Source organism: Quercus robur, chromosome 10, assembly GCF_932294415.1.
Source record: "Quercus robur chromosome 10, dhQueRobu3.1, whole genome shotgun sequence".
Lineage (NCBI taxonomy): Eukaryota > Viridiplantae > Streptophyta > Magnoliopsida > Fagales > Fagaceae > Quercus > Quercus robur.
In genome coordinates, this window is record NC_065543.1 from 19572148 (window position 1) to 19588342 (window position 16195).

General features: G+C 42.8%; 2 protein-coding genes across 2 annotated transcripts; both read right to left on the reverse strand.

Moving 5' to 3' along the window:
* Nucleotides 1–10906: 10906 nt before the first annotated feature.
* Nucleotides 10907–11728, reverse strand: LOC126703931 (uncharacterized). Its single transcript, XM_050402984.1, has one exon. The coding sequence runs from the start codon at nucleotides 11726–11728 to the stop codon at nucleotides 10907–10909; it is 822 nt and encodes a 273-aa protein (XP_050258941.1).
* A 370-nt stretch (nucleotides 11729–12098) lies between these two features.
* On the reverse strand, nucleotides 12099–13262 carry LOC126703932 (uncharacterized). Its single transcript, XM_050402985.1, has 2 exons — nucleotides 13111–13262; nucleotides 12099–12861 (listed from the first exon to the last, which is right to left on the reverse strand). The coding sequence occupies exons 1-2, from the start codon at nucleotides 13260–13262 to the stop codon at nucleotides 12099–12101; spliced, it is 915 nt and encodes a 304-aa protein (XP_050258942.1).
* Between the last annotated feature and the right edge of the window lie 2933 nt (nucleotides 13263–16195).

Genomic DNA, 16195 nt, shown 5'->3' on the forward strand with positions numbered 1-16195 from the left:
GAGACCCGTAAATATGTTTCAACTTTTGAGCTTGATAGTGTATATCTTAATTTTTTAATAAAAGAGGGAGGGGGGGGGGGGGGGGGGGGGGAATCAAACTAACAACATATGAAAGTGGACAAAAGGAAGGGATGAAAGACGCTAACTTCAATCACTCCCTACCCATTTTTTTGATCATTAAAAAAAAAAAAAAGAAGAAGAAAAAGAAGAAGGAAGGGATAGCTCTAGAAAGGAGTGGCCAGAGCTTAAACTGCAAATTCACATATAGTTTGAATTGTCTTCCCAATTTTGTTACATTTTTTCAAAGTAAAAAAATGTCTTCCCAATTCATTTTTACATATATAAATATATTTTTGACGGAAACTGAAAACATTTATTCAAAACAAAAACCCAAAAAACAACTGCTACATATTATTTACATGGTTTTGAAATTTGGACTATTTAATAAACTAGGAAAGGGAGAGGTTCAAGGTTTTTGAGGTCGGACCGAGGTTCAACTAAGGTTAAACCATGATGTGTCATTTAATTTTTTAATATATTTGATACTTAAATTGATTTATATTTATTAATTTTTCATTCTTGACCAACTAGATGTGCGTGGCCCAATGGTTTGCATGCTGGAGATATTATTTCACTTGTTGAGTGCGGGTTCAAGTCCTACCAGCAGCATATTTTCATCAATTTTTACCAAAATAATGGCATGGATGAACCAGGTGCTTATAGAACCAGACCAGCTGGGTTAATCAATTTGGGTTTAGAAACAATGATTATTTAAACTAGCTTATTTAAGCTATGTTGGACACAAATTTTTATTTTAGTAACTTGTGAAACTCATTGACAATTTGGATTTTGATTGTGTTTTCACTTTAGTGTAACTAGTGTGTAAACTCATGCATATACACAAGTACAATTAAAAATAATCACAATTATACGGTTCAAATTATACCCTTTTTCTAAGAAGATGTTGAAATTATACATGGTATTAGCTTACACTTTTTTTTTTTTTTTTTTTTTGAGAATGAACCTGGATATACCATTAAACTAAAATTGGCTTACAATAGAGAATAGAGAACAGGAAAAAAAAACATGCTATCAATTATAGGATTAACATTTAGCCTTATCTATTAGCAGAACTTGTTGTAACATTGGTGGCTCCATTCCTTTCCACTGCTGAGTTGTTCCAGTTGTCTTGGCTATTTGTGCAAGTTCGTGCGCTGCTTTGTTGTAGTCCCTTTTCAGGTGTCTCACTTTCCAGCTCCTAAACTACCGAAGCAGCTCCAAGGATCCTTATATGACCGTTGCAATAGCTGCATTGCAATTGTTTGCATTAATAGCGTCAACAACCCCAATTGAATTTGACTCAACAATAATCCGATGAAGCTCCATCTCCTTGGCCAACAAAATTCCTTCTTCCACTACAAGGGCTTCCGTGACTGCTGCATCATAATCCCCATTCGACACCTTGCATTTCGCAACTATAACCATACCCCCACTGTCTCGGATGACCATGCCCACGTTGGACCTACCCCACGCCCTTGCCGTAGCACCATCTACATTTATTTTGTAGATTTCCAGTAGAGGTGCCACCCACCCAACATCTGGGGGTTGCTGTTTAACATGATTATACGCTATAGCATTTTTATAATCCTCTTGAGTGCGCAAGGAAAAGTTCCATATTTGAGAAGATGGACTGCCATTAGAATCATGAACCACTTGATTTCTATTAAACCAAATGGACCAAGCAGTGGCGAAGAGAGTTTCAAGGTCTAGTGGAGTACCTGCATCCAGTATTTTCAGTGCTAAGTCCACAAGGCAAATGTTCTCTGCCAACAGGTTTATTGGGCAAGCTTGCCATTTCCACCAAACTTCGCAAAGCTTGTTGCAATAAATTAATGCATGACTGGTGCTTTCAATGCCTTCTCACAGCGTGGACATTTGGCCTCAACATTTAGACCTCGCTTGGCCAGATTTAGTCTAGTAGGCAGCCCATCCATGCAAGCCTTCCAGGCAAAGATTCTGACCTTGGTAGGAAGCTAAAGCTACCACACTTTCTTCCATAAGTGAGGCCTACCATCTCCGGTTGAACACTCACCCACCTTAGATTTCTCTACCAGAGAGAGAGAGCAACATAGTATGCACTCTTGATAGAGAACGGACTAGTAAAGTGGACTAGTAAGAACGGATGAAACGACGGACGTTTCGGACGAATCAAGAGGGAGACGGATGGATTCTCCATAGGGAACGGACTCCAACTAAACAAATAAAAGGGGGGTTGGATAGGCAAGCCATATGGCACTCACATGGCTTAAGCAAACTCCAAGGAATCCTAAATGGAAACACCTTGCACCCTACCCTTAGTCAATGGGGACCCTACATGGAAAGAATCCCGTAAAGAAAGTACATTTATTAGAATCTTTTCTATAAGGAAAGATCTTTCGGCCTAAGAAACAGAGTCGATTTTGCACTACAATAAAAACCCAATGCCTTCAGAAAACAAGGTACACATAATTTACCCAGCTCTGGCACTTTAGAGTTGTGAGAAGCTTTCTAACTTAACCTTCGGAGGGTCTTTGGTCGGTACCACACCGGTACTCTTCTAAGGTCTTCTTGTTCTGTGTTGTGCAGGTGTTGTCTTGAGCACGTGAGGACTGTGTGACTTATTGATGATTTTCAGCATCATCGGTCCTAATCACATGTGGAAGAGAGAGTTAGAATAATGGTTAAGGTTATTAAATTTACATTTTCCTATTAGTTCCAAGCTTTTGGGGCCACCTGTGGTTTATCAATTTTTATTATTTATCAGTGACATGAATATACAAAGCCAAGTATTTCCCCTACAGTGACATTATGGGGGCAAAATTAGGATGCAACCCTTCTTATGCTTGGTAGAGCATCTACAATAGCTTGGAAGTCATTAGAAACGGTACAAGATGAAGGGTAGGGAATGGACGGATGATACATATATAGGAAGATAAATGGCTGCCTACTCCAAATACTTATAAGATTTGCTCTCCCCAGCAAGATATTGGAGATTTTCCAATGGTTTTGATGATGCCGTAAATATCACCAGTGAACTACACGATCCTTGCACGCTTGTAACGATGCCTACAAAGAAAAGAGAGAAAGACCTAACAAAGAGCACTGGTGTGGTGCTGGCCAAAAACCCTCCAAATGTCAAGTTAGAACTATTCTCACAACTCTAGAGTGCTAGAGAAGGGTAAATTATATGTACCTTGATTTGTGAGGGTATTGGGGCTTTTATAGTAGTAAAAGTTTGGCCTCTCTTTCTTGGTGTAGAAGTCCTTCTCTTATAGGAATCCCAAACGTGATGGACAAGACTTTTCCTTGTAGAGAAGATCTTTATTAACATGCGTATCTTCCGGAATTCTTTTTTTCCTGGGATTCCTATTTTCTTTGGGATTCTATGATGATTCAGGCGTGTGTAGCAAGTATTTCCAGTCTAGAGGGCTTACCTACTATTGGTCCATGGGCTAGGATCCGTCAGACCCAATTTAATGAAGGCCCGTCATGAAATATTTTTACCCCTTTAGTTGCCCTCTTCACCTTATGAGTCCGTCACTATTGAGTGGACGGACCAATGGGGTGACAGTTCAATATTTTGGGTTTGACGGATCAAAAAGAGGACAACGCGTACTGCGCCTATCCCTGATAGGTTGTTAAGCAATTATGATGTATGACACGTGTCGTTCTTTGATTGGATTTTTCCCCGGATCGAAGCATCGCTTCGTCTTTCGTGCACTTCCTATATATATATCACACTCCTCCTTTCTCATTTCTCCATTTTCAACTAAAACATATTGCCAGAGCGCTATCGTCAACCTTGTCAGAGAGCAATTCGTTCAATACCTATACCCGTCATCAACTCAACCGTCGCATTTCACTTATTCACAAATTTGGTGAGTATTTTCTTTTCACAAGTCCTGCAATTGTACTTTTTATTTTCCAAGACTTTTATATGCACCTGTTAGCACTTCTAGATCCGTTAGTCTTAGGTTTTGTCGTTACGTGTAGACAATGTCTAGTGCGTCAAGTAATCAGTCAGTCATTCGTGACGGGGTGGATTACGAGGAAGTATACCCGTCCGGTCACAAAGACCAAGAGAGTCCAGGCGAAGAGAGGAGTCTGTCCGCCTCTTCCTCGTCCTCAACAAATGAGGATATGGAGATGGCTGAACCAGAGGATGTTTCTGATGACGGCGAGGAACAGCCAATAAGATCCGTCGTAGGTGCTGATGGACTTAGGGAGTTCATCACGCTACCAAAGTGGACGGTGCATAACTTCACATCCACCATCAAGGAGAAACACTTCAACACTTTTAGGGCTAATTTTCAAATTCCATATAATATTTCAATCTGTCTACCCTATGTATCAGAGAAATGTTATTACAAAGGGGTAGAGGATGTCGGGATGTACGAATAGATGTTGAAGGCGGGACTTAGGTTTCCACTAATACCCTTCATCGAGAGCTTCTCAAGTATCTGGGTCTGTCCGTCACCCAAATATCTCCGAACGCCTGGAGGGTCTTCATATCAATGGAGATTTTGTATGGCGCTATGACAAACGGTGCTAGGAGACTGACGGTGCGGGAATTCCTCCACTGCTACCGTCTAGATGAGATAGACAGATCAAGGGGGATGTACAGTTTTGCTAGTAGGAGTCCGTTGTTGAAGGTTATATTTGAGACCCCCGACTTAGATAGAGACTGGAAGAGTCATTATTTCTTCCTAGAGGGTGACGAGTGGATGGGTCGTCTAGGGGAGACGAAGCACATGCCCGTCGACACTACTTGGGGAGTATTAAATCCGTCCAGTATGCACCCGTCCTAGTTTGTAGATTCTATTTATATCCGTTCAGTTATAATTTCCCCATCTTTTTTAACCGTCCTTTTCTTTTGTAGTTAGATGGCGTCCACAGGTTAGTATTGAGGAGTTTGGTTTTTTTGAGAAGATTTTCCAAAAGACCAAGCCAAAGGAAAGGACTTGGGCAAAGTTAGTGAATCCTAATACAATCCACTGGTATTGTGACGGTCCTAAACCAACGCCAGAAGCCGTCAAATACAACGCAAAAATTCGCAGATGTAAGTCCGTCGACCTTATTTTGCTTAAATGGCTTTTAGCTTTGTTAGTTAATAACTTCATTCGTCCTTCTTTACAGAGATGGACGACGCTAAGAGGAGGGCGTTGATTAAAACACAGGCTGCTAGGAGAAAGGAGTCCGGCGAGGTGGTTCCCAAGGGGACGGCTCCGTCGATAAAAAGGAAGCAACTGTCCAAAGGGGACCGTCCTCTTAAGCAACAAAAGGTCCATTTGGAACCCGTCGTAGGGTTGATGGCTGAGGGTGTGAAGACGGTCACCCCAATAAAGCATGGGTCAAGCAAGGGCTTTATGAAGGCCCCGTCCACTAGCCAGGAGAAGCCACCTCCCCTCCTTCGTGACGACTCCAAATATGCCCTGGAGAAACTTTCATCTATCATCACGTCGGATGACTGCGAGGATTTAGGCAATCACTCCACGGAGGCAATAGGGAAGACGGGGCTCTTCACGATTGCACAGGTAATCCTTGTCTGTCGACTTACGTCCGTCCACTCCACTTAGTTTTTATCTAACCCTTCTTCTAACTTTTTTGTTTCAGTCCCTGATTATGATGAAGGGCCTAATGGATCGATGCATTAACTGTGAGATGGCTTTGGAACGTGTGCGAGCAAAGGCAGAGCAGACGAAGGATGAGCTGGGTCAACTTAACAAGTGGAAGTCCACTATGGAGAAAAAGTTCGACCTTTCAGAGCAGGTGAGGAAGGAGCTTGAGCAAAAGACGGATGAGGCGAGGAAGGCCCTGGAGGTCAAAGACAAGGAGATCCAAGACCTGAAGGAAAAGCTCCATCAAGCTAAGGAGGCGGCCATACAAGAATATCGTGACTCCGACGCCTTATTGTCCAAGCTGGGAGACTCATCCCTGCAAGGTTTTGATGACGCGCTCCGTCAATTTAAGAAAGCCTACCCTGCCCTGGATGTGTCCATGGTAAAAGTTGACGACCAAGCCCAGACGTCCGCTATGTCCGTCACCTCAGAGAACACAGATGACCTTTTTGCTGAGGAAATAGCCCAGGGTGACGGAGAGGCAGCTCAAGCACAGAATGTTCAAGATGCTGACCTTAAAGAGTAGAGAGTCTTTTTTTTTTTTTTTTTTTTTTTTTTTTTTTTTTTTTGTATATTTGAGAACAATCTGTCATTAATATCGTGTATTGAACAATTTCCCCTCGAGGGTTTTATCCGTCAATGTTACTTGCTTTATTTCACAATTTTATGCCTGTCTTATCTATCTTTATTATTTGAACGAGATGTATAAATCTCCGTCCTCTTTAGTTGTCCACTTCCTGGGCTAAGATTTTAATCTTTAGCGGATGGCCCGTCCACTTTATGGAGAACCGTCCATCTTTATGGATTTGTACATAATTTTAGATCATGTATGGACGTACCGTCCTCCTCAAATACTAGGTAGTTTATCCCGTCCTTTCTTTTGGAATTTTCACCTTATGGGATGATCCGTGCGGTTGGTGGGCTTGTATCCGTCCACTTATATGAACTTAAGGAACTTGTTATTATCCGTCCATTTTATGGACTTAAGAAGTTTCATCCGTTTGGGATGATCCGTCTAGCTTGTGGACTTTGTTTATTAACCGCCCATTTTTATGGGCTTTAGAGGTTTCACCCGTCCGGGATTACCCATCCAACTTGTGGACTTTGTGTACTAACCGTCCACTTTTATGGACTTAAGAAGTTTTCACCCGTCTTGGATGATTCGCCCGTCTAGTGGGCTTTATTTATTATCCGTCCACTTTTATGGACTTTGAATTTCACCCGTCTAGGATGATCCGTCTAGCTTGTGGACTTTAGGTAACTGTCCATATTTATGGACTTTAGAAACTTCATCCTTTTTGGGATGATCCGTCCGTTTTGTGGACTTTATTTGTGTTCATCCATATTTATGGACTTTAGAAACTTCATCCTTCTTGGGATGATCCGTCCGTCTTGTGGACTTTATTTATTACTCGTCCATTGTTATGGACTTTGATTTTCACCCGTCCGGGATTATCTGTCCAGCTTGTGGACTTTATTTATTATCCGTCCATTTTTATGGACTTTGATTTTCACCCGTCCGGGATTATCCGTCCAGCTTGTGGACTTTAAAAGAATTCAGGTTGAAAAGACAGTTATGTTTGAATATTCAATCTTGTATTTGTAGAAAAGTACCTGCCCCCTCGGGCTTAAAAAGATACTCAAAGTATTGTAGCAAAAGAAAAGAAAAAAAAAAAAAAAAAAAAAAACACTTGCCCCTTTGGGCTTAAAAGGATACTTGAAGTATTGTAGCAAACAATTAAAGTAAAACTAATAATTGTAGTAAAAACTAGGAAGGAAAACTGGAAATAGCGTCATTGCTCTTCATGCTGTCTCTACTGATAGTATTTTAGTAGGTGCTCCGTGTTCCATGGATGCTGAAGCTTTTGTCCGTCCAGTATCTCGAGGTGGTAGGTACCCCTCCTTTGCCATGATGCAATCTTATAGGGTCCTTCCCAATTGGGGTCGAGTTTTCCTTGTGAAGGATCTCTAGTAGCGCCCATTACCTTCCGTAGTACAAGATCTCCGACCTGAAAGTCTCTGCGCCTGACGTTGGAGTTGTAGTGCTTCGCCATGAGATTCTGATACCGCGCCATCCTTTGCTTTGCTGTCATTCATACCTCGTCCACTAGGTCGAGCTAAAGCTGCATGGCCTCTTCATTCTTATTCTCGTCGTAGCTCTCCACCCGAAAGCTTGTGAGCCCTACTTCTGCTGGGATGACAGCTTCACTTCCGTATGCCAGCCGAAACGGTGTTTCCCCAGTGGGTGTTCTTGCTGTAGTTCTGTATGCCCACAGAACGCTTGGCAGCTTATCCGGCCAGATACCCTTTGCCCCCTCGAGCCAGGTCTTGATGATCTTGAGCAAGGACCGATTCGTGACTTCAACTTGCTCGTTGGCCTGTGGGTGTGCTGGCGACGAGTAGTGATTCTTGATACCTAGCTTCGAGCAAAAGTCCCTTAATGCGCTATTGTCAAACTGCTTTCCGTTGTCAAAGACAAGCACTCTGGGTATCCCGTACCTGCATACGATATTCCTCCAAACAAAGTTCCGAATATTCCTCTCTGTGATAGTGGCTAGGGCCTCTGCCTTCACCTACTTAGTGAAGTAGTCGATACCAACTACCAGAAATTTTAGCTGCCTAACTGCTGCTGGGAAGGGGCCCATGATATCTAGTCCTCATTGAACAAGGGGCTAAGGGGCCGTCATGGGGGTTAGTTCCTCTGATGGTTGCCTGATGAGGTTACTGAACCTTTGACATTTGTCGTAGGCCTTGACATAGGCCTGTGCGTCCTTCATCATTGTAGGCCAGTAGTATCCTGCTCGGATAAACTTGTGTACTAATGATCGTGCCTCCGAGTGGTTTCCGCAGATACCCTCGTGGACTTCTCTCATTACATAATCTGCTTCTTCGTGGCATAGACACCTCAGGTACGGCCGAGAGAACCCTCTTTTGTATAAGACATCTTTTATCAACACAAATCGTGATGCTTGGACCTTTACCTTTCTAGCGGCGTCACTTCCGTCTGGTAAAACGCCAGTCTTCAGGTATGATATTAAAGGCATAGTCTAGTTACTTTTAGAATTTACTTCCTGCATATCTGTTCTGTCATCAATAAGTGAGGAGATTTGGACAAATGACAATACCTGTTCGGGGACAAGCATGAATTCTGCCGAGGCTACTTTTGCTAGTCGATCGGCGCATTCTTTTTCCGCTCTCGGGATTTGGACGAATTTGACTTGGAGGTTGCTAGTTCGATTCTTTACCTCTTCTAGATACCTCTTCATCCTTTCATTCTTACACTCGTATCCACCATTAATCTGACATGTTACTACTTGTGAGTCGCAATGTAAAACCACGTTTTCAGCGCCTGCAGCCTTTACGAGGTCCAGCCCCGCCACCAAGGCTTCATATTCCGTCTCGTTGTTGGTTGTGGGGAAATCTAGCCAGATCATGCACTTGATCCTATCCCCCTTCGGGGTCTGGATCACTACGCCTGCCCCTCCTACTCGTCTGTTTGAGGATCCGTCCATATAAATGTTCCATTGTCGTGCATCTTCTGCCCCCTGGCCATCTCCGAGAGTGAATTCGGCGATAAAATCAACCATTACTTGCCCTTAGGGGTGTGCAGAAAACCCACCGACCCACCAAACCCGACCCAACCCAACCCGACCCACCGGGTTGGGTCGGTTTTTAAGGCTTGGTGGGTTGGGTTGGGTTACAAAAAAAAATTTTATGGCGGGTTGGGTTAGGTTTGGGTCATAAAATTACAAACCCGCCAAACCCAACCCGACCCACCCATATTTAATATATATTTAAAATATATTTTTATATTTAATAATTTTTTTTAAATCAATTGTAGGACACTTTTATATATATATATATATTTAAATATATATTATATATTTAATAATTAAAAAAAAACAGTTGTAGAGTAGCATTTCCTTAGTTTCTCCTATTAATACTAATTTAATATATATATATATATATATAATATATTATATAATTAATAAATTTTTTTAAATAGCCAGTTCTTCCTATCCTATATAAAAGCCAATTAGTTCACACAAATCCTAATAAATTACTATTGTTGTTTAGTCATTAATGTTGTTTGCCTTTAAGGAGTTACATTGATACTAATCTTTAGGTTTTTTTAATATTTTAATTTTTTTTTTTACTCAATTTAATAATAATAATAAAAAAATTTCAAACCCATGGGTTCAACCCGACCCAACCCGGTTGGGTTGGACTTATGTGATGGGTTAGGTTGGGTTGGGTTTTTTTTGACCCACCATGGTGGGTTGGGTCAAAAACTCCCCTCAACCCAACCCAACCCGACCCATGCACACCCCTACTTGCCCTTTTACAGCTGTTCGCAGAAGGTACTATATGTCAAACTCGCTGAGCTCTACTGCCCACAGAGCCATTCTTCCTGCTGCCTCGGGGCTACTCATGGCTTTTTTCAAGGGCTTGTCCGTCAAGACAACGATGGTGTGTGCTTGAAAGTACGGTTTGAGTTTTCGCGCAGCAGTTATCAATGCGAAGGCCAACTTCTCCATCTGAGGGTACCACTCTTCTGCCGCCTGGAGCGCTCGGCTTGGGAAGTAGACTGGTTTCTGAGATCCATCTTCCTCTCTTACCAAAGTTGCGCTAATAGCGGCTTGTGAAATAGCTAAATATAAGTAAAGCTCTTCTCCCGACTTGGATATTGAGCAATGGTGGAGATGGGAGATATGCCTTTAAGACGATTTCCTCAGGGTGCTAAAGCTCTTCTCAAACGATTTCCTCAGGGTGCGGAAGAAAGGCAGACATTTGTTTGTCACTTTTGAGACGAACCTGTTCAGGGCTGCGATTTTGCCATTCAAACTTTGTACTTCCTTGACCGTTCTCGGCGGTTCTAATTCTATTATGGCCCGTACCTTCTCTGGGTTAACCTCTATACCTCTTTGGGATACCATGAAGCCTAAGAATTTCCCAGCTGTCACTCCGAACACGCACTTGCCTGGGTTCAACTTCATGTTATATAACCAGAGGATGTCGAACGTCTCACGGAGGTCGCCTAGATGATCTTCCTCGTGTAGGCTTTTTACCAGCATGTAATCAACATAAACCTACACATTTCTCCCAATCTGGTGCGCGAGCATCTTGTTCATTAATCTTTGGTATGTCGCCCCAGCATTTTTAAGTCTGAATGGCATCATCTTGTAGCAGAATAGTCCTTGACTGGTGACAAAAGAGGTCTTCTCTTGATCAGCTTCTTCCATCTTAATCTAGTTATAGCCCGGGAAAGCGTCTATGAAGCTCAAAAGCTGGTGTCTTGCGGTTGAGTCTACCAGAGTATCTATCCGAGGGAGTGGATAGTTGTTTTTGGGGCAGGCCTTATTGAGGTCCGTGAAGTCTACACACGTCCTCCACTTTCCATTAGCCTTTTTAACCATGACGACGTTTGCCAACCAGTCGAGGTAGTACACTTCTCGAATGAAATCTGCTTCAAGCAACTTTCGTACTTCCTCGGCAATGACTTTGTCTCGCTCCTGAGCGAATACTCGTTTCTTCTGCCGGATTGGGGAGAATGTAGATGACACATTTAGTTTGTGAACCATGATTGTGGGGTCGATCCCCGGCATATCCTTGTGACTCCAGGCAAACACGTCTTGATTGTCTCTTAAGAATGTCGTGAGTTCCTGGCACATCGACCAGCTTGCTAATGTATCCACTCTAGTCGTCCGTTCTGGCCTTAAGTTATCAAGGATTATTTCTTCTAACTCTTCAACTGGCTCTGCTACTGTCCGTTGTTCTTCTATGCACATTGTTTGCTGTTGATCGTCCATCTCCAGCATAGCAATATAGCATTCTCGTGCTACCACCTGATTTCCACGCAGTTCTCCTACTCCATAATCCGTTGGGAACTTGATCATTAAATGGTAGGTTGAAGTTACAGCCTTCCATGAATTGAGGGTGGGTCGTCCGAGAATGGCATTGTAAGCGGACGAACAGTCGACCACTAGGAATGTTACTTCCTTAGTGATCTGTTGGGGGTAATCTCCCACCGTTACCGTCAATGTGATGGCACCGATGGGGAATACTCTCATCCCTCCTAAACCAACTAGAGGGGCATTAACCGGGACCAACTATTCTTTATTAATTCTCATATGCTGAAAAGCCGGGTAGTACAAGATGTCTGCTGAGCTGCTGTTGTCTACTAGAGCCCAGTGCATGTTGTAGTCTCCTACCCTTAGGCTGACAACGAGCGCATCGTCATGCGGGTGGTGCAGCCTTTGAGCATCTTCTTCTGAAAATTCGATGACGGGGTTGTTGATCCATGCCATCTTGGATACAGTGCCCGTGAGTTGGACGTTCTGGACCATTCTTAGGTAGGTTTTCTTGGCTTTTTTGGACGACCCAGAATTTGTCGTGCCCCCTACGATCATCCTTATGTCTCCAATAGGCGGCATTGGGCGCTCATTCTCTCGTCGTGGGGTTTGCTTTTGGGGCGGATTTGCTTTCTCCTTGCTCACGAACCTCTGTAGTTTCCCCTGTCTGTTGTTTTCGATCATAGCAGTCAGCTGTGTCGTGACCATGGTCTTGATGGAAGCGGCAATACTTATCCCTTGTTCTTTTACTGGGATCTCTCTTCAACTTACCTGGGAATGTCAGGGTTCCTTCGTCTTTGATTTGCATCAAGACTTGATCTATTGGGGCGGTTAACGGGGTGAAGCTTGTGAATCTCCCAGTGGGGGGTTTGGAGCGTCTATCATCTCGTCGTTCTTCGGTCCTAGCCACTTTGCGCCCTCTATCCTGTCTTGTGTCCTCCTGCCTTTCCCTTTTTCTGGGCTTATCCTCGCGGGCCAGCAATGCGTCTTCCGCGTTCATATACTTGCTAGCCCTGTAAAGCACTTCCGACATGGTCTTTGAATCGTTATTGTATAGAGAAAATAGAAACTTACCCTTTCGTAGCCCATTAGTGAATGCTTCCACGAGTATCTTGTCGTCCGCTTCGTCAATTGAGAGGGCCTCTTTGTTGAAATGGGTTATGTAGGATCTCAGCGTTTCGTCCTCCCGCTGCTTAATGTTCATTAGGCATGCAATTGACTTCTTGTACCTATGTCCTCCAATGAAGTGCGAAGTGAACTTAGCGCTCAGCTCCTTGAAAGTACTGATTGAGCCAGGCGTTAACCGACTGAACCAAATTCTCGTAGCACCCTTCAGCGTTGTAGGGAAGGCCCTACACATGATCTCGTTTGCAACTCCTTGAAGGTGCATTAAGGTCTTGAATGTCTCCAAGTGATCTAGAGGATCCTTAACTCCGTTGTAACTGTCTATATGTGGCATGCAGAATTTATGCAGCAGAGGGAAACAATTGACTGAGGCAGTGAACAGTGAGTCGGTTCGGTTGACTAGGTCGTCAAGGTCACTGGATACCCGTCCCTTGAGGGCGTTCATCATAACTTCCATCTACTCCTTCATTGCCTACATCTCTGCGACAATAGGCGGAGTCGCATCCATGAGGGTTTGGAGGCTTATGTTTTGTTGCTCCGGTCTACTTGGGGCGTTACTACCCTCCAGTCTCTCCTGGTTCCTGTGATCTGCACTGGCACCTTCTTGATCTTGCTCTTGGTTTCCCATCGCCGCGTTCTTCTGTTGTAGTTGTTCTTTTAGGGTCTAGTTTTGCTTGGTGAGGCGCTCCACTGCCGCTATAAGGGTTAGGACCTGTCTCTCTAGGGCAGTAGGTTGTGGCTTGTCTTCCTGAACGTTGTTGGTGGTTGCCATCGAGCGTGTAAGTACCATGCAGCCCTTTGTCTGGGTAGCGTTTGTATGGCCTACAAGCTGCAGTCACGACACTATCGGTCCCCACAGACGGCGCCAACTGATGATGCCGTAAATATCACTAGTGAGCTACACGATCCTTGCACGCTTGTAACGATGCCTACAAAGAAAAGAGAGAAAGACCTAATAGAGAGCACCAATGTGGTGCCGGCCAAAAACCCTCCGAAGGTCAAGTTAGAACTATTCTCACAACTCTAGAGTGCTAGAAAAGGGTAAATTATGCGTACCTTGATTTGTGAGGGTATTGGGGCTTTTATAGTAGTAAAAGTTTGGCCTCTCTTCCTTGGTGTAGAAGTCCTTCCCTTATAGGAATCCCAAACGTGATGGACAAGACTTTTCCTTGTAGAGAAGATCTTTATTAACATGCGTATCTTCCGGAATTCTTTTTGTGCTAGGATTCCTATTTCCTTTGGGATTCTATGATGATTCAGGCGTGTGTAGCAAGTATTTCCAGTCTAGAGGGCTTACCCACTATCGGCCCATGGGCTAGGATCCGTCAGGCCCAATTTAACGAAGGCCTGTCATGAAATATTTTTACCCCTTCAGGTCTCATCCCTAATCTATGAAGATACAAAGCGATGGAAGGTGGATAGAATTAGGAAGCACTTCCTCCCCTTCGAGGCTGAAACATACTTAACATCCCACTTAGCTACAATCTGCCGGAGGACAACATAATTTGGGTAGGAAATAAACGTGGCACATTCTCTGTTAAAAGTGCATACTATGTAGCCTTGCCACTAGTGGAAAGAACTGAAATGGGAGAGTGCTCAACTGGAGATTGTAGAACTCCGTTGTGGAAGAAAATGTGGGAGCTTAAGCTCCTTGCCAAGATCAGAATTTTTGAATGGAAGGCGTGCATGGATGGGCTGCCAACAAGGCTAAATTTGGGAAGGAGAGGGCTGAACATTGAAACAAAGTGCCCACTTTGTGAGAAGGCTTTGGAAAGCACCAGTCTTGCCTTGATATATTTTGACAAGCTATGGGATGTTTGGTGGAATTGGCATGCTTGCTAGATAAACCTCCTAGCAGAAAACAATAGCTTTGTGGATGTTGCAATGTGAATTTTAGAAGTAGGTACCCCTCATGATCTTGAATCTTCTTTGCCACTGCATGGTCCATTTGGTGTAACCAAAACCAAGTGATCCATGAACCTCGCTTCCTCCCATCAACCCAAATCTGGGGGTACGTCTAGTGAATCCAAGAGGACTACAAGGGTGCTATAACATATAGCCGACTCAAATAGCAGCCCCTTGAAATTGGGTGGGTTGCACCTCCACCAGGGGTCTTCTACAAAATAAATGTCGATGGAGCAACTGATGGGGAGGGAAGCCTATCCAGCGTAGGAGTGGTAATCCGAGATTGCAGGGATATGGTAGTAGCTGCTAGAAGCAAATTGATGCATGGATCATATGGGGAGGAGATCATTGAAGCTTTTGCAGTTGAAGAAGGAATCCTCTTGGTGAGTGAAATGGAGCTTCAAAATAATTATCAAGTCAGACTCCCTCATGGTAGTTGAAGCAATCAATACAAGCTCATTTCATGGAGACATGGGGCCAATTATTCAAGGAATTCTGGGTCTTTTGAGTCAGCTGAGCAGCTAGAAAGTGAAGCATCTGAAAAGGGATTACAACAGAGTTGTGCATGAACTTGCACAGAACGCCAAAGCAACTGGAACATCCCAGCAGTGGAGAGGAATGGAGCCCCCAATGCTGCAGCAATTTTTACTAGTTGATAGGGCAAAGTGTTAGTTTGTATCCTCTTATCTGCTGTTCTCTGTTGTAATCCAATTTCAGATTAATGAAAACATCAAGTTTCATCTTCAAAAGAAAAAAAAAAAAAGTTCCTTATGTATTGGATCTCTTGCAGTGATATTGTCAAATTATTATGACCTGCCATTCAATGATATTAATGATTGGCATAAGTTTTCTGTCTTACTTAAGGAGCATGATGTGTACCGGCTTAAGCAAATTCTCAAGGACATAGCTGAGTTTGTTGCACTTCATAAGAACTTAGTTAAGGTAGAATATGACTTTCTATCTCAACTTTATAATTCCAAGTAGTTTATTTGATTTATGTCACTTCTCATTTTCATGTAATTGATTTGTTCCTACCCTTTATATAAATTTATACGTATTGTTTGTTTGTTTTTTTTGGTAATATATGTATTGCTTGTGTATGTGTATGTATCTGTGTCTGTTTTGTCCAGAGGGACTCAACTTCCATAGGAGAAGTTATACTGAATAACTCACTATTGTATTAAGTGCTATTTATTCTTCATTAAATTTATCCAGAAAAAGGGTAAACTAAGGGTTTTAAAAATTTCTTTTTTGGATTGTGTTTTATCAGGTTCAGAGGCATTTCCAGTGGAACTCTGCCCCCATCAGATATGATGCATTCCATATGGTCAAGTATGAGCTTTGGTTGCGCCGCCATGTAATCAAATACTAATTTATTTACAATTTCAATAGACTATACGTACATTTACTGGCTAGTTATCAAAAAAATCTTGTAAATCATCATATACAGTTCTTTATTGGCCCTGATTGACTCTTGTTGGGAAGTAAAGTTACAAGTGTTTTGTTTAGGTGTTCCCTGGAGGTTTTGTAAAATTTATCTTTCTTTAAAAATAATTTGTAAAAGTAGAATACATTTCAAATCATTTGGGGATCTAATGCAATTTTGAAAACATGTTGTGACATGATTTTTGTGCTCCTCAATTTCATGATTTTGAA

Bases quoted from the DNA above. Each gene is read 5' to 3' on its own strand.
- LOC126703932 (XM_050402985.1), bottom strand. From the start codon at position 13,262: ATGGGAAACCAAGAGCAAGATCAAGAAGGTGCCAGTGCAGATCACAGG. The intron at 12,862-13,110 runs GTAGGCAATGAA...GATCATGTGTAG, and splicing joins CCGCCTATTGTCGCAGAGAT to GGCCTTCCCTACAACGCTGA.
- LOC126703931 (XM_050402984.1), bottom strand. From the start codon at position 11,728: ATGAGAGTATTCCCCATCGGTGCCATCACATTGACGGTAACGGTGGGA.